Genomic DNA, 23,165 nt, shown 5'->3' on the forward strand with positions numbered 1-23,165 from the left:
TCAGAAAATTAGAATATTGTGAAAAGGTTCGATATTGAAGGCACCTGGTGCCACACTCTAATCAGCTAATTAACTCAAAACACCTGCAAAGCCTTTAAATGGTCTCTCAGTCTAGTTTTGTAAGCTACACAATCATGGGGAAGACTGCTGATTAGACAGTTGTCCAAAAGACGACCATTTACACCTTGCACAAGGAGGGCAAGACACAAAAGGTCATTGCAAAAGAGGCTGGCTGTTTACAGAGCTCTTTGTCCAAGCACATTAACAGAAAGGCGAAGGGAAGGAAAAGATGTGGTAAAAAAAAGTATACAAGCAATAGGGATAACCGCACACTGGAGAGGATTCTGAAACAAAACCCATTCAAAAATATGGGGGAGACTAACAAAGAGTGGACTGCACCTGGAGTCAGTGCTTCAAGAACCACTACGCGCAGACATATGCAAGACATGGGTTTCAGCTGTCGCATCCCTTGTGTCAAGCCACTCTTGAACAACAGACAGCGTCAGAAGCTTCTCACTTCAAAAAGGACTGGACTGCTGCTGAGTGGTCCAAAGTTATGTGCTCTGATGAAAGTAAATTTTGCATTTCCTTTGGATATCAGGGTCCCAGAGTCTGGAGGAAGAGAGGAGAGGCACACAATCCACGTTTCTTGAGGTCCAGTGTAAAGTTTCCACAGTCAGTGATGGTTTGAGGTGCCATGTTATCTGCTGGTGTTGGTCCACTGTTTTTTCTGAGGTCCAAGGTCAACACAGCCATAAACCAGGACGTTTTAGACCACTTCATGCTTCCTGCTGCTGACCAACATTATGGAGATGCAGATTTCATTTTCCAGCAGGACTTGGCCCCAGCACACAGTGCCAAAGCTTCCAGTACCTGGTTTAAGGACCATGGTATCCCTGCTTTAATTGGCCAGCAAACTCACCTGACCTTAACCCCATAGAAAATCTATGGAGTATTGGGAAGAGGAAGATGCGATATGCCAGACCCAAGAATCCAGAAGAGCTGAAGGCCACTATCAGAGCAGCCTGGGCTCTCATAACACCTGAGCAGTGCCACAGACTGATCGACTCCATGCCACGCCGCATTGCTGCAGTAATTCAGGCAAAAGAAGCCCCAACTAAGTATTGAGTGCTGTACATGCTCATACTTTTTATTTTTATACTTTTTAGTTGGCCAAGATTTCTAAAAATCCTTTCTTTGTATTGGCCTTAAGTTATATTCTAATTTTCTGAGATGCTGAATTTGGGATTTTCCTTAGTTGTTAGTTATAACCATCAAAATTAAAAGAAATGAACAATTGAAATGTATCAGTCTGTGTGTAATGAATGAATATAATATACAAGTTTTACTTTTTGAATGGAATTAGTGAAATAAATCAACTTTATGATGATAGTCTAATTATATGACCAGCACCTGTAAATATATACGCTAATATGCCTCTCGTTTTATACAACTTTTTATTCGTAAAGCAAAGTTATTTATCCGATTTATGGAATAATAAAAAGAGATCCCATCTTCACGTTTTGACGATTTAAATGTAACATGCCAGCAAAATGAAACAAACATTTTGAACCTGGCTTCATCCAATGTTCAGCTTTCTGTTCCGGAACGGTATGCAAATGAGTGCATATTTAAATAGATAATGCATGAATTTCCATATTTTAACATAACATTTTAGAAACTGTTTGCAATTTTAATTCAACTAAGGAGGTACGGTGAGATCAATTTTAAAAATAAATTACACCTGGGGTGTCTTGCCTTAAACCATAATTTCTGTTTTAGTGGTTTAACAAAGAAAAGTTTAACTTGTCCAAAACCCCCCAGTGGTAAATCGCTGATCTAGGCTATTGCAATTGCATTGCTTTTGATACAACAAAGACCTTTTGAGTGTATTTCTTTATTTACATGTTAGATGTACAACCATAAAATATAAACATTTAATTTACTCTGCATGTCATCAATGAGTAATCAATCCTACATCAAGAGCCCCTTAATCCAACAGTCAATTTAGGTGAAGGAAGTGTGATAGAAGTGAATGCAGAGAAACTGATAAGTAATATATTAAATGACCATAATGTCTAACCAGTATCACTGAAAATACTGTGTACATTTACGGTTTCTTACTGGAAAACAAATGAAGAATACATATATGTCATGTACTGAAGAAGGCTACAATGCAAAAAAAAAAAAGATACAATATAGTAACATGAGAGCTGATGCTATTTTTTTTTTACATAATGTACAACACATTCAAACTTGCAAAAATGACTTGGTAGTTGTCTGAAGTTTCAAAATAAGCTTGTCAAACATATTTTCAGAAAAAATGGCCAATTTTGTGAAATGACTTAAAATAGATAACAAGCAATCTAGTTGCTCTTCTTTTTTTCTGACTATACTTCAGGCTGTAATGAACATGTTTTTGTAACAGTCACATCTGGGCAATAAAGGAATGAAACAGGAATAATTATTTTCTTCAAAGGTGGCAGTTCATTTTAGAATTATTAGAAGGGCAGCAATAAATCCATTCACTGGAAAAACAGTTCTTTTTTTTTTCAGGAGAAAAAATTCCAATGACGTATTTAGGAAAGTTTCTTGTGAGCTCTCATCTCATCGGTCCAAGAAGTCATCTTGAATCCGCAAGTATGCAGGCGGCCAAGAACATTCAGGAAATATTTGTTCCAGGTCAGTCATTTAAAATTTCTCTGGAACACCAAATATTTAATCCATAGAAGATTATTTCACATAATTCAGGGGCGTAGGAATCTCAAAACTTTGGAGCGGAGAAATTTGATAAATGATTTTGGAAACATTTCTCTAGACTCTTGTGCAGTGTAGTTGAAGAAGTTTTGCGGATGGGCCAGGACATCAAACAGGGCCTTCATAAGCTTCTTGTCCTGTAAAGTTAATTAGAAAACATAAATGCACTTTAAATCAATTATAAAACATCAGTACAATATATTTTCCCGTCTTCCACATGGTGGCACTATTGTCTGTTTTTTCCTACTGGGATCTGCAACGGCAAACCTCTCGATTTTAGTGCTTGGCTCACATTAATTACTTAAAATCAAGTTACAATGAAACCTGTTTAAATGCTGCTTCGAAAGACAAAATAATGCACTATACCTTAAGAATTTCTTGATGATTCTCAGAGGCATATAATCTTCCATCTCTAACAATGTCCTCAATGAGCTCCTGGTAGTCCTCTAAGAGATGCACAATAGACAGCATATAAATACTCAACATACTTTCAACACTTAACATACAATACAAACATGTCAGCAATTCAATTCTCACCATCATATGTTACATATGGCACTTGGAAGCCTTTTCCACTGTTTCCTTCATTGGAGCGGAACTGGATCCAGAGTTTCTTTGAACGGGAGGTGAAGGCGATGGGTCGCTCATATGTCTGGCACGTCTCATAAGTCGTCACTGAATTGGGCAGAGCTGTGGGAACAGTAAAGAAACTTCTAAAGACCTCTTCAGTGGCTTATTCGAGCCCCAAGAGATGAAGGAGAGCCCTAATGAGCCCATCGATGCACCCCCCCCCCTTTCCTCACATGTGTATTCACAATCACCCTGCTGAGCCAATGCATTCAATACCAGGCCACAGCCCTGCAACACTCACAGCTCTTCCGCATGACCAAATAGTCCCCACACTCGTCTTCCATAGGAAGGTAGATCTCAGGTACAACAACGAGGATTCTGCGCTTTGGAGGAGGGGTGATGGTCCAGGTGCACTCGATGTTGGCCGGGTAGTTGCCGGGGTAGTTAGGGGACTCGATATAGCCGGTGAATTCTCCCAGCTCTCCTCCACAGTGTCTGTCTGGCAGGAACAAATTAAACCACTTAGGCTAGACTATACAGAGAACACATTTTTTTGAGAAAAGGATAGGCTGAATTGAAAGAATAATCTGAGTTTGTTTGCTTTTTGTTTTTTTAAGAGCTCAAATTAAAAAAAAATCTGAATTGCTCTTACTTTTGCACTGCATAATGTTTGTGGATCCATCAAAATCAGTAGTAGTGTTTCCAGGGCAGGCAATGCAGTAGTTTTGGCCAAACTCCATCTGATAGGTTCCAATGGGACAACGAATGCAACGGTGGGTGCTGGTATTGTAGTAATGCCCTGGGGAGCACTGAACTGTAGGGACAACAAAATCAGTACTTAAAATTCTATTAAATATAAAAAAATTAAACATTATTTTAACTGTTGTCCCAGCTTGATCAGTTAAAAAGAGTTGCAAACCCCTTCAAATTTAGGCTGGCAGCAGAGTTGTCTTAATTAATGTAAATTACACTTCTGGTCAAAATGGGTCAGTCAGAATTTCTTTTTTTGAAAGAAATTGTATTTCTTTCCAGTAGTGATGCATTCAATTGGTCAAAAGTGACAGTAAAGACATTTATAATCTTACAAAAGATTTCCATTTCAAATAAATGCTGAAGAAATGCATCACAGCGTCCACAAAAATATTAATAACCACAATTGTTTTAAACACTGATAATAAATGAAATGTGTCTGAACACCAACACAGCCTATTAGAATTATTTCTGAAGGGTCATGTGGCACTGAGGACTGAGTAATGGCTGCTGAAGATTCATATTTGCCATCACATAAATAAATTAAATTTCAAAATACATTAAAAATGTAATTGTAAATAGTTACTGTACCCAAACTTTTGAACAGCTTTATAATCTGACTTGTATTATAGCCATATTCTTCTCACCTTTAGTCTCACAGTCTTGAAAGGACACAGAACCATCATATTTGGTTGTGAGGCTTCCTCCACATGGGAAACAGGAAGTTCGGCCGACCTCAAGCTGATAGGTGCCTTGTGGGCAGGGCATACAGGGCACAAAACCATCATGGGAGAACTGACCAGGACGACACTGACCTAGGATCAGAAAAATGTTAAGAAAATGCCAGACAAACCAAGCTGAAAACTTTATTGCCTTCCAAAGAAAGCAAACTGCAGTGATGTCATGCAAGTTCATTATCTAATAAACTGCTGGCCTCCTCTCATCCCTCTAGTGACCACACTAAATTGGCTACCACTGAGATGGACCCTAACAGCCCCTTTAGCTGTGTCTATCAGCAGAAAGCAGAAGATGTCATCTGCATGGTAAGCTGCCTTTGATGACCGTGTCTGAGAAGCAGAAAAATGGTGGTGCCTTTTTTTCTCCAAACACGAGACAGGTCTGGAATTCTTTGTTGGTGTGAATGAATCAGACAGTTGAAGATTTGCAGAACTGCATGAAATGACCCCTCCCAACACTCAAGCTCAACTAGACATGAGCCTGAGAGATTACCATCAATACAGGTATGCTTCCTGCCTATTGCATAAACAAAAAACAGGATGTGATTCATACTCTTTCTTTCCAGTCTCAGATATCTGCACATCTCTCAGGATAAATGGATAATAGGATGAATGAATGTGGTACATCTTACACAATGAAGAAAATGGAAACTCTCTGTTAAGAAAATGCTATTATGTTAATAATAATTATTACGATGCTAAATAATTAAAAAATAAATAAATATTAGGTCACATATTATTTTAAGGCCCAGTCGCCATTAACAAACCATTAACTATGATGTTTGCCTCAAACTCCTAATTTGCTGCTTATTAATAGTTAGTACTGTAGTTTAGGTATTGGGTAGGATTACGGATGTATAATATGGTCATCCAGAATATGTGAGAGGGATGTGTGTTACCGCATCCAATACGACTCAAAATACTAAACAACAAAAGTTAAAAAAACAATGCACTCCACTGTATTGAGTGAGAGCGCTTCTGTGCTGTCTTCAGGTGCAATCGGAAACTTCCTATTTCCAACTTATAAAAGTCATGATTACAAGCTCATTTTTTCTGTTAAAAATAACAGTGGACAGTAGTTTGTGAATGTTGATGCTTAGCCTAAATAATTTGATTGATAGCATCCCCTCCTGTGACCCATGTTTTATCTGTATGTGTATTCAGAGCCAGTGAGCAACGGACTTTCATAATAATAAAAAACTGCGTTAACGCGCGAGAAAATAATTGTCGGCGTTAATCAGTTAATGTGTTAACATGATAATAATGCGTTAACTTGCCCAGCCCTAATATATACATAATAAACATACATAGTACACACATATATTATGTAAACAAAACTTTTGGAACGATTAATTGCAATTAATCATTTGACAGTACTAAAGTATTACCAAATATTTATTTTATATTATTAGGTTATTATTATTAGTTTAATATGTTAAGTAATATGTTAAGTTAATGTTATATACACATATTAACATATTATATAAGCCTGTGATTGGCATAAATCAGGGGTAACCAACCCTGCTCCTGGCGATCGACTGTCCTGCAAAGTTTAGCTCCAACCCTAATCAAACACACCTGCCTTTAAATTTTAAGTGATCCTGAAGACCTTAATTAGTTGCTTCAGGTGTGTTTGATTAGGGTTGGAGCTGAACTTTGCAGGACAGTCGATCGCCAGGAGCAGGGTTGGTTACCCGTGGCATAAATGTACATTTTTAATATCATCTCTGGTTTTAGTCCAATGCCATCTTTGTTGTCATCTCTAACTGCGTTATCTTCCTTAATATTCAGGACAGCCTTTATTTCTTGAAGAAAAAGGCCAACAACTTGACCCTTTTTTAAAACACATATTGTATGTGACGATGTAACTCCAGTGAACGTTTATAATAAACAAATTTATTGTGCTTTGTTGTAGATGCTAATATAGGTAGTGTTTTAGTTATCTTCATAGTTATCATCCGTGGTGTGAACAGGCCTTTCCTTGGTAGAACCAATAAACAGAATGTAAAACTAAATGACAGACAAACATAGAAGTTCTTGACAGTGATAGTGGAAAGTCTCACCTCCACACTCTGAGATGTTGCGTGCCCCTTTGGTTCTTGGGATTCCCCGGCCCTCGGGTCCCGGGCACACGTCGCATGACACCTGCCCCTCTTCATCTTGATACGTCCCAGGGGGGCAAAGAAAGCACCTTCCCTGCTCTCCATCATAGTATGTGCCAACGCTGCATTTGACTAGCACACAGAAAAGTCCGAAATTAGATGAAATGGAGACTAAACTTGGAACACAAACGAGGGGCCTCACATTAAGCTGCTAAAGGGGCACTGCAAATCGACCTGATGCAGCTATGCCAAAAATTCAAACAAATAAGAGAACTGAGGCTTTCCACAGCTGCCTGATCCCCCACATCAAACAGCCCTCAGACACATACACAATCCCTCACCTTACTGAACACGCTCAAAGGGAATATTACCTCGCCTAAACCTATGATGTCTGATTAAAGGGAGCGGAACAAAGTCTTTTTAATGTTCGCTTTATAAACCGCTCTGATTTATAGTCCCGCTTTCAAAAGTGTTTTGCACACACTGTGCCTTAAAATAAGCCACGCACCAGTACAGTTCAGTCCTTTAACCAAGTAAGTACGGCAATTTAGAAACGCTCCTTTCATCTCAGTGTCTCTGTGCAAACATCCAACTGACAGTGTTCGGGCGAATTTAGACAAACCTTTTACTCCCGAGATTTTATGGTAATGATGGCTATTTCCACAAAGGCTTAAACAGCATGACAATTATGTATGCCTCAGCAAACTGCCCAATTTTCCAAGAAGAAAATGTAATTCTCTCAAGAGCAGTTCATTTTTTTTACTCTCTTTTGTTAATCCTGAATGACCATGAGGAGCCACCGTCACATTGTCCCGGGCAGCTTTTATTTGACGGAGCGACTGAGTAAGAGAGAGGAGAGGAAAAGAGTGAGAGAGGGAGAGAGAGAAAAAGAGAAAAAAACCTTGAAGCCTTTCAAATGCAAAGTGATGATTCTATTGAATCCTCGAATTGATGGTCCCAAAGAGGTTTAAAGGACCTTTCACCTCTATTCAAGTCCCCCCGGCTTTTGCCTATTTGATGACATAGGCAAACACTATGGTATCACAGTGGTAAGGAGCTGAACCCAATAAAAGGGGTCAGGATTGTGAATCCCCCCATTCAGTGGAGTCCAATCGCTCCTTGCGCCTATCAGGCAGGGGCCCGAACTACTGATGATAATTGATTCCCATGGTGTCGCTGAAGTCAATTCTCTTGAGCCGCTCACTGGCTGGGGTCACACAGAGTGGCCCTGCCTAAGGAGGAATTTGGCTCTTAAACTGCTTGCTTGAATAAACAGCCTGCTAAAACACCCCCCTACAAAAACAAACAAGCAAACAATAACTTCGCACATTCATGGACAGGAGAGGAAAACGGCAGCTGAGAGGGCAAACTTAGGCGAAACCCTCCTTCTGTGACCGTTTAGCTTTGCTGTTCATATAGAGTTCATCATTGTGTGTTTTTGTGATATAAAACTAATGGATTACATGTTCAATCCATGTTAAAATGTATGTTAGCATGAAATTTTACACAAAAATTATAAATAAAACTGATATCCTGAACAATATTTTTGCCCATACCGTTAAAATCAATGGCGTCTAAAAAAAAAATATTTGATTTTCAAAAACTCTAAATATCGTTCTACGGAAGAAAGAAAGAAATTCATGCAGTTCTGGAGTGAAAATGACAGGGTGAACTAGAAAACATTTCATGATAGGTTCTGATCACTCTTCAGGGTTTAAAAAGCAAAGGCAGGTCTGGAAAGCTGCGAAGAAGTGTTGAAGCACAGATTTTCCCCACCCACTCAAGGAGCTTGAACAAACCCCACTGGGATTTACAATGGAGTGGGCAAACTGAAAAGGCTAAACTGCACTTAGTGAGGCAAGCCAGTGGGGGAGGCCAGAACTGGGAGGAAAAAATATAACTCTTTTTAGAGCTCGATTTAAGCTGGCACTTGGACACTACACTTCTGTGTACCTTAATTGTACGCCTGCTGTAGTGAAAAGAGCAAAACTTACAATCCCATATTCAGCATGGATTCAATTAATTACTTATTGGCAAGCATGTACATTTCACTTGGCATCGCTTTCCAAACATGTTAAATGAGATGTAAACGTATAGCTAGGATCTGTAAAGTTAGACTTGTGATTTGTAAAACAATGAGGAGGGAGATTGTCAGTGGTCACCAGTCTTCTTACTTCATTTTCCTCCATTATCATTCTCCAGTGGAGAGTAACCCAAAATGGATCAAACAGCTCAAAACCCCACACCCCGAGTCAAAGAAGAGAGAATCACTGCAAACTCCCCAAACTACTACAAAATAAACACAGATAGAGACAGAAGGTATCTGGACAGTAATACTGCCATTCAAAAGTGAGCAAGGTTTTTTTTAATGTTTTGAAAGAGATCTCTTATGTCTTTAAATCAAAAGTACAGTAAAACAGTCATACTATGCACTGGTTTCTATTTTACTGCTTGTCACCAACCATCACATATTTCTTTAGATGAATTACAAAGAAGTCTTTACAGCAACTGACAGCCTCGAAAAAGCAGAGAGCCTTTGATTGTCTGCATCACTGCTGAAACTGAGCCTGTAAAAGATAATGGACTTTTCCACCATAAAAGAGGACAAACATCCTCAGCAGTACTGTCACCTTAAAAAGGCATCTTTGAAAGAGCCTTATGTCGATGACAATGAAAGCAATGAGATAATGTTCAACACAATGAGGCCTCCAGACAAAGAGTTAGCTGTGCCTTACATACAGTCCTTCTGAGATGTTTATTCTAGAGGCTAAAGGAAACGGATGCCAAGTTGAACATATGCTGTAGCAAGCTGATCTGAAGTACGCCTGTCACACAAAACATGTACTCGGCTTCAGTCTTGAGGTTGGAACAGCATTTAGCTGTAAGAGCCAACAGCAGCCTTCTGTTTCCCAGTCTTGCCTCTTGAATAAAACTCACGCCAACTTTCTCACACCATCCATATTATACTATATATATAACACCTAATATACATCAGTCATCTGGCCTGCTCTGATGCCAAATCCTCTTTTACAATATACAATGTTTGAAAAACTGTCGGATATAACCGATTCATTCCAGCTAGACATAATCAGTGACCTGGAGCACAACCAACATGCAAAGTAAATAATATAATACATATGTGAATCCTAACAAATATTTTGAGTCCTCAAGCAACTTTAAGTGGCGTGTATTTGCACTCACCACATTTTTTGTCTAGCAGAATCTGTCCGGTGCCACAGTGGTCGGGTGGGTCAGCGGGTCGGACGAGTTTCTTAGCCAGCTCATACTCCGATCCAGCAAAGTGCAGGTGAAACTGCTCCCGGTTAATGGACTTCCGAAGAGTGCGGATAGTCTTCCTAAGCCGCTTCTCAGAGCGCCGCCGAACACATGCCAGGTCACAGCCCTCTGCTGAAAGAAACAATGGATACCATATCTCGTACATACACACCCATAATGTGCACACTGTCCACTATTAAATATAGAACCCACTTCCATCTTAAACCAGGAGATACTTTCACCTGTTGGCTTGTTTTAGTAACAGCGACAGGAGCAGGAAGAGGGAGAGATGCAAGCAAGCAGTGAGAGGCCTAAGGTTTCTACTGAAACATACACATGCAGTGCAGGAAACCAACCTGTTACCTCCTCCAGGTTCACATCCAGCTCAAACTGGGCAGTGATGGAGGACCCTTCCTCCTCGCCAGCCTTCCGCCCGTGGCGACTACGTTGCTGTCTGCTTGAAGAGGCACAGTGCAGGCTAACAAAGCTGAACTGGACATTCTCGGTGGCTCTTTTATCTGAGTAAACAGATATTAAAGACTTAATGGAATTAGAGGGTCTGAAATGAAAAGGCAGGCTCAACTCTTATTTTCTTTTAAGAACTGAAATAACATTTATTTTCTTACATCCCTTTTGCTTCTCAGTATGCAGAAAGAATCAAATATGAGTGGAGAAGGAATAAAATATTACAAGTTATAGTCTTTCACTGAAGAGTGTGGGACTCTTTTCAGACCAAACTGATGAAATATATAGTTTTATTATAGTATTAGTTTTATTATAAGTATCTCTGTGTCTGGCTTGCTGCATCACTCACTTGTTTTTTATTTCCATTAAGTCTACTTGCATAGAGGGCAAATAAAAAGAAAGCTAGTGATTTCGGTTTCGGTTGTACAATTTGACAAATGTAGTCAAGTCACAGTGTTTTATTAATGGGCTTACTTCAGACTTTGACTTAAAGCCTATGCAAACAAATTGCTGCTTTAGTAGTCAACTGCATTTATTATTTTCAGTGAAAACCAGTACCTGACAGGGCGGTTTTAAAGCTCTGTGCAAGATTTTCCTGACTTCGCTTCAGATTGCACTTCCCCTGTCCAGATTTAAATGTAGCAATGGTTTTGATTCCAGAACCTGTAACAGGAAGGAACACTGACTTATACACTCATCATGTTCATCATTCATCATATTCATCACAAGGACAAGCTACAAGAAAACAAAAAAAATAACGACTTTATACAATGATTTCTTCTCTCCTGGGACAGTTCTCCATCATTATTGAGAGTGCCACGATGCATGCATGTTATTTGTAACTTGCACAAATAAAGTATTCTCATAGCTTCATAAAATTGTGTTTGAACAACTGATGTCACATGGAATATTTTAACGATATCCTTACTACCTGTTTGTGCCAAGAATGTGGCAGGACTATTGGGGTCTATGCAGGGCCAGAAAGCTCTCGGCTTTCATCAAAAATATCTTTATTTGTCTTAATGGTTTTACAATGACATGAGGGTGAGTAATTAATGACAAAATTGTCATTTTTGGGTGAACTCTTTACATACAAAAATCACTAAATTAATAAAAAAATATATACAAATATATAATAAATATATTACAGCTAAATAAAAATATTAAAACTAAAATTTGAAAATTTAAATGTAAAATAAAAATATTAAAACATAAAAACAATGAAAGAACATAAAATGGCTAAAATTTGACACATATTCAAAATAGTATTACATAGTAAACAGTATACACTGCTTTGAACAGTTCAAACCCAGTACACATCTACATAGATTTACCTGGGCAATATGATCCATTCCCTTTCCACTGTCCTCCTGCGTGGCACGGCAAGGGTATGCCACAGGTCACGGTGTATGAATCTTCAGCTCCTACAGATGAAGGTGAAGGTGTCAGAAAAGCTCCAAGCAAACTCTGGCATGTAGAAAAAGGAAGAACTCTAAATGTTGTAACACTCACCACTACTGATATGAACCTGCGACTGGCAGGTCAGGTAGCAGAGCTCACCCCCTCCCTGCTTACTGCAGTTGAGAGTGGGCCTGGCAGGTGGCCTCACTAGTGCAGAGTCCTCTGCTTCTGAATGTGAAAATCACAGTGCTTAAATGTGAAGCTATGGTATGCACGCTGAGAGGAAGGTGGACGTGTTATGAGTTAGAAAGACAGATCAAAAGCTCAACAATGCAGTATGTTCAAGATGAGAATATGAATGTACAACGCGACATGTGAGATTTGAGTTAGACAGCACCTGGTATCTGTTTGTTCAGTAATAGCACAGACAGAGAAAGCCAGATAGAGAAACACAAACATAAAACACAAAAGTATCTCCTGCTTTTAACTCCCAGGGATGAAGAACTGATTTCCATCTAAGCCAACATCATCAGATATAGAAATCCAGCATTCAGAATCACTCAGGCTCATCTTACCGATACAGTCTTTCTTGTTCCAGTGCAGTCTGTAACCAGCATGACAGTGGCACTCAAAGCTTCCCATGGTGTTTTCACAGGTGTGCTCACATCCTCCATTGTTCAAACTACATTCGTTTATGTCTGAGAATGGAGGAACCGACAAGTCATTTAGTTGCACTTCATCTGTAATAATTCTGATTATTATTATTAATATTTTTGAATCTTTAAATAGCTGTTTTTAACCTTACCTCCACAATGGGCAAGCCCATAAAGAGTGTAGCCCTTGTTGCAAACACACTGGAAACTACCAGGTGAGTTTACACATGTGTGGTCGCATGTTCTCTCAAAAAAGCACTCGTCAATATCTATAATCAAACAAAATTAGCTTAAATTGAAACATGCACAGCTTCTACATCAAGCACACTCTCATTTTCTGTTCAAAGGCTCCATATTCAGTTTGAAAGAAATCAATCAAGGCTTTTTATTAATAACAGGGAAAGGTGCTTTCTCAGAAGACTTGTATCAAGGAGCGGGAAGTGTCTGTGTGCTTAAACAAAATATATTCTTTTAGGGTTGAGAGTAATACTCTTAGTCTATGTTAAGGATCTTCAAAGGAATCTTGCAAGTTGATACTGGCACCCTTCATGAGACTCCCACCCCTGTCTTATCTTTAAGCTTAGTTACAAACACAGATACTAACACCAACCCCCACGCTGCTTCTCTACATTGTGTTGGACCTATAGAGGAAGAAGAGCATCCTACCCTGGCACGAACGCTCGTCCGTCAGCAGTTTGAAGCCTTTTCGACAGTTACATTCGAAGCTGCCAATGGTGTTCCTGCAGTAGTGGTCACAGCCGCCATTATGGAGTTCACACTCATCAATGTCTGAGAGACAGAGAAGGACCAAATCACACTGTAGAACATAGATGGACTGATCAGCTATAGGGTGAATCTCACAAAACCTGTCAAGATTATTATGGGTGACATTATCACCCAACAACACCCCCCAACAAAAAATCATATATTGCTTAACCCTTAAAGACCTAGAACATTTTTGGGGTGCCTGACACACCTGCACCTTTCTTAGTTTTTCAGACCTATTCTAGGAGTCAGCATCAAGTGCCATATATAGTTATAAACAGGAGAACATACAGTTTAAGTTTAACTAATTTAAAGTCTCAATTTTCCTTTCGTTTTCTCTTAGAATTAATGTAATATTACAGAATTTTAAGAAAAATGCAAGCAACAGTTGGGTGTTTTTTACTGTGCACTCAAACAGAAACTCCTAAAGTTTGGATATTTTTCTTTAGAAAGTTGTGTCTGGGTGTTTTAGACTTCCAAATAAAATTTTGTTTACATATACCATTCCCCAAGCAAGTTATAGCCATTTATTACAATATTGTTATCGACGCTTTTAAGTGAAAAACAGACCTATTTCGTTAACTAACAATAGAGATGTGTCCAAAAACATTTGAATGAGTAAAGAAAATGGAAAGAGTGATATATGATAACAAAACCAAACAAAACAAGTTTTTTCTTCTTCTGAGAAATATATTTTCAATCGGAGTATGAACAATAAACAATAAACTATGCAGCCTATAGTAAAAACAATTGCACAAACTGTCTTCAACAATACAGTGCAAAAAAGTGCAAATGATTCACAAACTACACACAAAATGAGTGAGAAATATTCAGAGTGCAACAGAAAAAAATAGTGCAACTATCTTTATGAACTGTATAATTCTATAATGATTTACATAGTATACATAATATAAATGATCGATCCGTTGGCTGTAATCTGTGTCAGAATCGATTTTGCCGGGACATCGCCTAGCCACCCATTACCTAAATTCCAGTGCTTTATCAGATATGTACCACTCTGTCATGTGTTTTTTGTTCTTTTTCTGAGAGTTTTCTCCTGCAAATGTGTTATTGTGTGTTTGTATCCATGCACAAATGACAGACTTTACTTTCACTTTGTTTTCGTTCATTTTCCAAAGCAATATGTTAAGCAGTAGTTCAAAAAACTACTTATTGGTTTAATATTGGACAGTTTGAACCAATTTGGGCACAGGGGGTGGGACTAAGCGTCAACAATCATTTCTGTTTGGCTCAGAGGAATGAAAGCATTGGTTTCTTCTGACGAATCAATGTTGTCAAAATGCGATGACGTAATCACGTACACTACAGCGCCTCTGAATAATCAAATGAGATAAATAGGATATCTCTGAAACGTGGAGAATCTCTACTTTCCATCACTTTTAAGCATACTTTAAAGCATTCAGATTGGATTAGCGGTTAAAAAGTTATTAAACATTAAAGAATAACAGTTATTTTTAGCCACAGGCGGCTGTCTCGGTCTTTGAGGGTTAAATAATATAATATAATATGAAATAATAATATTATATATAATTATTAGTGTTCCTGTGGCTCAAGTGGTAGAGCATTGCGTTAGCAGCACAAGGTTGTGGGTTCGATTCCCAGGGAGTACATATTAGGTAAAAGATGTTAGCCTGAATGCGCTGCAAGTCGCTTTGGATAAAAGCATCTGCTAAATGCAGAAATTTAATTTATAATATAATATAATATAATATAATATAATATAATATAATTAGTACTGTCAAATGATTAATCGTGATTAATCACATTCAAAATAAAAGTGTTTGATTACATAATATATGTGTGTGTACTATGTATATTTATTATGAATATACAAATATACACACATGCATGTATATATTTATAAATAATATAAATGATATGAATATACATGTAAATACATGTATATATTTTGAAAATATTTACATGCATGTGTGTTTTATATGTACATAATGAATATACACAGTACACACTGATATTATTTAAACAAAAACTTTTATTTTGGATGCAATTAATCACGATTACTCATTTGACAGCACTTAATATTTTTTAAAATATAATATAATATAATATAATATATAATATAATATAATATAATATAATATAATATAATATAATATAATATAATATAATATAATATAATATAATATAATATAATATAATATAATATAATATAATATAATATAATATAATATAATATAATATAATATAATATAATATAATATAATATAATACTACTATTAAAAGGTTTGGGGCCGTAAGTTTATTTATTTATTTCTCATGCATACTAAGGATATTTTACCAATAAAAACAGCAAAATTCTGATAAATTATTATTATTATGATTCAAAATAACCAATTTCCATTTTAATACATTTTAAAATATAATTTATTTCTGTGAAAGCAAAGCTGAAGTTTCAGCAGCCGTTACTCAAGTCTTTAGTGTCACATGATTCTTCAGAAGTGTTTCTAATATGCTGATTAGGTACTAATGTGGTGGAAACTGAGATACATTTACTGTCACTTTTGATCAATTTAATGCATCCCCACTGAATAAAAGTATTATTTTAACGACCCCAAACATTTTTTGCTTTTGATTTTCAGGTGAATTGTGAATTGGACATGTTTTTGTGAGATTTAGCCTAAAAGCAACTGAAATATGTGGATAAAGAAAAAATTCGGATTCATACCATTGCAGGATTTGCCATCGGGTTGAAGAGTAAATCCTACCGGGCAGCTGCAGCGTACCCCTGTGGATGTGTCCTTACAGGTGCTATCACAGCCTCCATTATTCAATGCACACGTCTCTGAAGAGCATAAGAAAGAAAAACACGACAAGTTAGAAAAGGCAGAACTGACAGAGAAAGCCTCAGGTTGATCAATAATGTAAATCAGTCACTGCAAGATCAATCAGTTTATTAATATTTTAACAGTCTGTGCTAGGAAGTCTATACACTACATCACACTCCACACATGTAGAAGGCCAAGGACAAAGAGGCCATATGCAGCGTTCTGTGTAAATATGAATTGGCACTTGGCAGAGACAAATACAACACTCAGCACTGTACGATAAACATCCCCAGTCCCTGTCTCTCTCTGCATGAGAGAATAACATGTGAAAAGTACCACTCTATAACCAGGACATATTTTACAAGGGAGAAATCAGAGGTGGTGAAGTGTGGGTCTCCAGTCATTTCACAGTTTACCTAAAAGACTGTGGAATGCTTAGCCTGGCCGGGGTATACGCTTCTAAATATATGCACTATAGGTTAACACAACACTTCTTGGTTTTCTCTATAAGCACTGATATATTTAACCCTATTTCTCTGGATGAAACTGCATACTTTGAATTGATTTGATTATGTATGGATTGTTACTGGTAGGATTTTACCCATAAGCAGTCGACGCTTAACTCGTTTGTCTACCTCGGCCAAGGACGTGGCATTGTGATCAGGGGTGGTGGGGGCCGTTTCATCCCTTTCTAAAAAAGACAGACAACAGAGCATGAGAACAATATATACCTTACGCGGTGCTAAAAAAGTTACATTGCCAGGTCACCTAAGAAATGCTTTGTTGAAATGTAAAAATGTAATAATCAATCTGATTATTTTAATTTACACCAACGAAAGTTCTTTTAAAGTGTCAGATCAAGAAGAAATCAGAGCCAGATGCATAGTTTCTGTAGTTTTTAAACAAAATAATAATACTACCTACTACATATAATCAATATTTTACATAAGTGACTCTGGACCACAAATCCAGTCATAAGTCACATGGGTATATTTATAGCAATAGTCAACAATACAATCTATGGGTTAAAATTATCAATTTTTCTTTTCTGCCAAAAATCATTAGGATATTAAGAAAAGACCCTTTTGCATGAAGATATTTTGTACATTTCCTACAATAAATATATCAAAACTTATTATTTGATTATTAAGTAGTATGCATTGCTAAGAACCTCATTTTGACAACTTTAAAGTAGATTTTCTCAATATTTTGAGATTTATATTTATTTATTTCTTTTTGCACCCTCAGATTTCAGATTTTTAAATGGTTGTATCTGTGCGGAATATTGTCCTATCCTAACCAGCCATACATCAATGGAAAGCTTATTTATTTGTTATTATAAAAGACCCTTATGGCTGGTTTTGTGGTCCAGGGTCACATATAAGCATGGTTTTTCCCATTCATAACAACACGAAATGTTACTTGAGCACCAAATCAGCATTGCAGAAAATTCAAATAGAAAACAGCTGTCACAAATTGTTATATTATTACTGTATTTCTGATCCTTAGTGAGCATAAGAGACTTTCAAATTATAATAATTAAAAAAATTAAGCCCATCCTTTTGAACACTAGTGTTTAAATATATACATACAGTATATAATAGAAATGATTCTATAAATAGATACATGCATATTACAAATATTGTTGGCTTATTTGAAACTTGTTTTGAATGAATGTATCCACTAAATGAAAACATTTATATGTACAGTAGAGGAGCGGTTATCAGCTGCATCTTAAACAGGAGACTGTTTATCACATTTTGCCGCAATGTTTTTTCTCTGGCATCATCACACAGTGCAAACTGACCTAAAAAGCAACCACACCGATAAGTACAACTTTTCATAAACCAAAAACAACTACAACAGCTACCAATCCCAGGCGAAGAGACCTCCCTGACTGAATGACTCTGTCCTAACCACTGTGGCGCTGTGTTGTAGTGTTCGCAGATAAATAAAGATCGTCATGTTCTATGCTTCAGGAAAATCAAGAAGAGCAGGAGCAAAATCACGGACAATGCTGACAGACCACGGTGAGAGACAACGATAAATGCAGACCCCACACACACAGCCTGCAGGCTCCAGCTGTACTTCCTCATTATCAGATAAAGCGTGTGTTTGTGTCTGAATGAAAGATCTCTATCACCACCTTGCACATAAGTAGATAAATTATAGATCATTTTAAAATACTTGCCAAGAGATCATCAGAAACACTAGCCGGAGAAGTGGGTTGGGACAAAAGCTTTAGAAGTAGTAAAGCAGCCTTACCTACACAGGTCCTGCCATCTGTGTGCAGGGTGTACCTGACGTGACACCTGCAGATGGGCCCCTGCTCGGTGTCCTCACAGATGTGCTGGCAGCCCCCGTTGCCATGATTACAGGTCACTATGCAACAGAACACACACAAACAGCATCACATCAACAGCTCCAGCGAGTCGTCATGTGGTATTTCTCAGCTTAATGGTGGGTCAGAAATGGCATTCACACGTACAGATGCAGCCCCGCTGGTTCTTGGCCAGCTCGAAACCTGGCCGGCACTCACAGGCAACGCCACCTTTGGGTGTTTCCTTACAGATGTGAGCACAGCCATGTTCTTTATTCATACAGCTCAGGCCTTCTGTGAAGAAGAGATACAATCAGAGAGCCTGAAATTCTTCCTTTCGGTATCGAATAAACGTATTGATACTTTGAAGAAATATTCCGGAATCAGCATTGTCTGCAGAAACTGTGGCATGCTGTTGATTACCACAGAAAATAAATCTGACTCAACCATCGGTTTGTATTAAACTGAATGTTCCTTTAAAAATATAATAAAAGGATAGCTATCCCAAAAATAATTCTGTTATTATTTACTCACCATCATGTCAGTCCAAACTTTTATGACTTTCTTTCTTCTGTGGAACACAAAAGAAGATATTTTGAAGAATGCTGGTAACCAAATAGTTTTGGCGACCATTGCCTTTCAATTTTTGGACAAATAAATAAATAAAAAACACTGAGACATGCCTCAAAATATCTTCTTTTTTTTTTTGAAAGAATGTCATACATTTTTGGAACAACATGAAGGTGAGCATTTTTTATTGTTATTTTTGGTTGAACTATCCCTTTAAAATTAAATGGTGCTCTTTTTGTTTTATAAACTATCCACCTTATTTTTCATTGCAGAAGTAAAAAAATTTCTGTGAATGTGTGAGACTTACGGTTCATTAGATGCTGTAGGGAAATAATGAGAAGAATAAAAAAAGTGCAGTAAATTGTAAAATTATTTGCACTACTAACCAGTGTGTTCATAATTAATATAATTATACATAACATTTTATTCTAAGACACACTAGTTTGCAATATCAAGCTAAACTAGCTGTATTGTACAGCTAAAATAGTTGGAAGTGAATGACACTGGAAGCCAATATCATAAAATGTACGAATAACCCGCTCTTCAAGGAAAAATAAGGTGGTTACGTAATAAAATAATAATAATTTGTCAACCAACCAAAACTTATTGTGAGAAAATAAATATAATAATAATATAAGGAAAACAAATTGTTTGATAAACATTCTATGCCAGTTAAGACATAAACCCTATGCAGCTCTTTGGTTTTTCGTTTATGTTTCAGCTACATAATGGACTTTACATCCCTAATTAAGTTAATGGCTACATTAGTTAATCTTTCCATTACTAATTAGTTTCTAGGAATAAAACAAATTGATCAGAGTAGTTACTTATCAGACTAGGAAAAAATATCCAAACCCTTGGGGCACCTGTTGTTACAATTCTTTTCAAATTCAACACCATTTAATTCCACCCAGCCTGACCTGACATCAATAGCGGGTCTATGGGTCAGTGTAGAGGGCCGGTTTCCTCCCATTCACTCTGCAGCTCAGTGGATGTGCTGATAGGATTTAGCAAGTTTACCCAGAGAAAGCAAATGGGGTGGAAAGCCTTGCAAACCTTAGCTCAATTTACCGAGGAGAAAACAATACTCGCAGCTGAGAAGCTACAGACACATAAAAAGGTTTTTTATTCTCATCTATGACACAGGCCACAAAGCCCTGAGTGTTGCAGTTATTAACTTGTTTTGTTCCTCTGAACATGGGGCTCCCTTTCCCACAGCATGGGGCCCTTAGGAACTGAAAGGCTATAGATAATGCCCCGGAGAGGGAACCCAACTTAAAAGCTGTCATTCACCATTGTGCTGTCAATCATGATCTTATGTGAGAACATTTAGAAATTAGGTTGGCTTTCCTTTCACTTACCCCTGACTTAGCACACTGACACCTCTGCAAATACACAAAACAAGCCTATCTTGATGCACTTTTGACATCCAAGTTCAGAAAAATATCCATCACGACCTGACTGACCACTCATGAACCAAGACCATATAGTGTCTTTTTCCCTGACATGTCCTGGTCAGGATTTCAAAATGGTCAAAAATATGTTGGCTCGGTTTTCTCATACATTATATGTACATGTATTTGCAATGCTTTAACCGTTCTATGTAGATCCCATCTTCTCACATGCCACAACTGGTCGATTATGTACAAAGCATGTTTAAGCTTTTGGTACCACAAGCTAAGGTACATTTCAGTCATTACCTTCTGCAAGTATGAAAACAATAAAAAAAACAAAGCTAAAATCCAGCCGTTTTGGACAATTTATAAGTCCAAGCTGGGAAAAAGAGAGGATGCATGATGACCCTATTATATATTGATCATTCAGTATGATGGGGAACATGGTAGACATGGAGCCATTAAAGGTTTGTTAAAGACAGTAGCTCACCCACGGAGCGATGGATGCATGTGTGTTGATTGTCACTCAGGAAAAAGCCTTCCTTGCAGCGGCACTCATAGCTTCCCATGGTGTTGACACATACATGCTGACAGCCACCATTGTTGAAGATACATTCATCCACATCTAGAGACAGAGTGTGTTAAATCACTGATAATGACATCACAAAACAGCATTTCCAAAAACATTTGATCAGATTTGGTTATGTGGATATTTGCTAGTACAAATATACTAAGTTTCAAGGGAATTCTGTTTCAAAACACTTGTAGTATGTCGTGGGAGTAACTCATCCCATACGATCATTAACTTTCACCTCTCTCTGTTTACATGATTTCTTCATGAATTTGTACTTACCGAGACAGTTGTGTCCATCATGTGCCAAATGAAACCCATCAAGGCAAGTACAGCGGTAATTGCCGGGTATGTTGTTACATTCGTGTACACAGCCGCCATTGTATTCCAGATCACATTCATCAATGTCTAGGAAATGGAAAAGAAATCAAGGCTGACAAATGTTTGCAATTTCTGCATTATATGGGCATTGCCCTTTAAATACAACAGCAAAACACTTTTCTGAAAGAAAGCAAAAATGAACTAAAAACTACTAAAGAACAAACAACTGAAATTCCATACTATGTGTACAGTGCATGTATACAATAATTAAAAAAGTGAGGTTTTCCAGACTACAGGGTTTTCCAGAGTCTGTTTAAATGAAGTGAAAGGGAGCTGTTACCTTCACAATGTTTCCCGTCCCCTTTAAATCCTGTTTTACAAGTGCACTTGTATGAAGTTGGGGTATTTTGACAAATAGCATCAATGTGACAGGCATCGCTGCCGTCTGCACACTGATCTGAATCTGTGCATCACAAAAATACAACACGAGACTTTACTGTAAACACTGCTGACTTTACAACGCGGATTACTAATGAACTGCAAAACTTCACTATTGTAAATAAACGCCACTACTGTTGTGATGGTAGTAATTAGAATGCGTAAACAGGGACACTGTAATATAAACTGATACTCAAAATAGATTAAATGTCAGGGAAAATATTAATAAATGTTCAAATAGCGGTTTAGTTTGGACAGAAAAGTAAAAAAGAAAAAAAGATATCAAAACAAAGGGAGGTAAACAAGTCGCAAAAAAACGTGCAAATTGAAATTGCGTGTGTAGAGCATCGCGCGTAACAAAGTGAAGACTCTTACCAGTGTTGTGAGGAACTGCGGCGCTTTGGCGAGTATTTAACAAGAGCAAAAACAAACAGAGGAGCCGTGCAGTCCAAACAGCTCCCATGGTGATCCGTTCAGAGTTTAGGGTCCGACTCAAAAACACGCGTTTACTCTAACACGAGTGTGCCTCTCATTTTCATCCGCACTTCGTCAGTGGATTCGCGCTTGTGAGCGCTTCAACAGAAGATGTGTGCAATAGAGCGAGTGCGCGCGCGTGTGAGCGTGTGTGTGAAAGAGAGCCTTTTCTGTCTCTCTCCATGATTCTGTGTGTGTCGGGGGATGGGGGTGTGAGCACATTCACACAGAAGTGTTTCTTTTATTGATCTTCGAAAGCCCATGCTGTCCGGACTCAATCGATTTTAATGTCACAGAATAAAAAGGGGGCAAGAAAAGTGCGATATAATAATTTACAAACTCAGGATTATACTAAACATAGCACATTCCCTTGTAGTACATTCATTTGTTGTAAATTGTAGTAGATTAGTATACCAATTTATACTGTAAATATTTATTCGCTCTACCTTAAAACTACACAATTTCAGCTATGGCTGATTCTTCAATTAAGGCTTGACTACTTCAAAGTGTTTTATAAAATTATACAATTCACAGTCATAAAGATGTGGTTATGGCCTTCTTCGGGCAGGTGAATTCTGATATAATTAATTATAACTTGTTTGTTTGTTTAACATTGTATTGTAATTAATTTTTCAAACTTTTGTGGAAAAGCTTAGACAGCAGCAGGTTAATTTTGATTTTATAAATCAAACATAATAGAATGTAGCTAGTCTATATCATGATGTAAAAATATTTTCGTTTTAAAAGAATGTTATTCCGATGTTTAAATATATAAGGCCTACAATATGGGCATA

General features: G+C 37.5%; 1 protein-coding gene across 9 annotated transcripts; it reads right to left on the reverse strand.

Moving 5' to 3' along the window:
- Positions 1 to 1,887: 1,887 nt before the first annotated feature.
- scube2 (signal peptide, CUB domain, EGF-like 2) lies at positions 1,888 to 22,689 on the reverse strand. 9 transcript variants are annotated; one of them, XM_059529645.1, is made up of 23 exons: positions 22,273 to 22,688; positions 21,800 to 21,922; positions 21,421 to 21,546; positions 21,058 to 21,192; positions 18,772 to 18,897; positions 18,549 to 18,665; positions 16,885 to 16,974; positions 16,184 to 16,300; positions 13,378 to 13,500; positions 12,864 to 12,980; positions 12,634 to 12,756; positions 12,170 to 12,286; positions 11,992 to 12,081; positions 11,216 to 11,320; positions 10,549 to 10,710; positions 10,118 to 10,321; positions 6,878 to 7,048; positions 4,725 to 4,892; positions 3,980 to 4,141; positions 3,629 to 3,826; positions 3,295 to 3,447; positions 3,124 to 3,203; positions 1,888 to 2,894 (listed from the first exon to the last, which is right to left on the reverse strand). In XM_059529645.1, exons 1-23 carry the CDS (start codon positions 22,358 to 22,360, stop codon positions 2,748 to 2,750), a joined length of 3,042 nt encoding a protein of 1,013 aa, XP_059385628.1. In that variant the 5' UTR covers positions 22,361 to 22,688; the 3' UTR covers positions 1,888 to 2,747. The 9 variants fall into 9 exon arrangements, with proteins under 9 accessions (XP_059385628.1, XP_059385637.1, XP_059385646.1 ...); XM_059529654.1 differs by having other exon boundaries at positions 10,118 to 10,324; positions 18,772 to 18,894; positions 22,273 to 22,686; XM_059529663.1 differs by having other exon boundaries at positions 10,118 to 10,324; positions 12,170 to 12,283; positions 22,273 to 22,686.
- Between the last annotated feature and the right edge of the window lie 476 nt (positions 22,690 to 23,165).

The sequence above is a fragment of the Carassius carassius genome, chromosome 3 (genome assembly GCF_963082965.1).
Source record: "Carassius carassius chromosome 3, fCarCar2.1, whole genome shotgun sequence".
Taxonomy (NCBI): domain Eukaryota; kingdom Metazoa; phylum Chordata; class Actinopteri; order Cypriniformes; family Cyprinidae; genus Carassius; species Carassius carassius.

Excerpts from the sequence above, each read along its gene's own strand:
- scube2 (XM_059529635.1), bottom strand. The coding sequence starts at position 22,360 with ATGGGAGCTGTTTGGACTGCACGGCTCCTCTGTTTGTTTTTGCTCTTG. Across the intron at positions 18,666-18,771 it reads GAACCAGCGGGGCTGCATCT|TGACCTGTAATCATGGCAAC; the intron begins GTACGTGTGAAT and ends TCTGTTGCATAG. Across the intron at positions 16,975-18,548 it reads AGATGGCAGGACCTGTGTAG|AAAGGGATGAAACGGCCCCC; the intron begins GTAAGGCTGCTT and ends TGTCTTTTTTAG.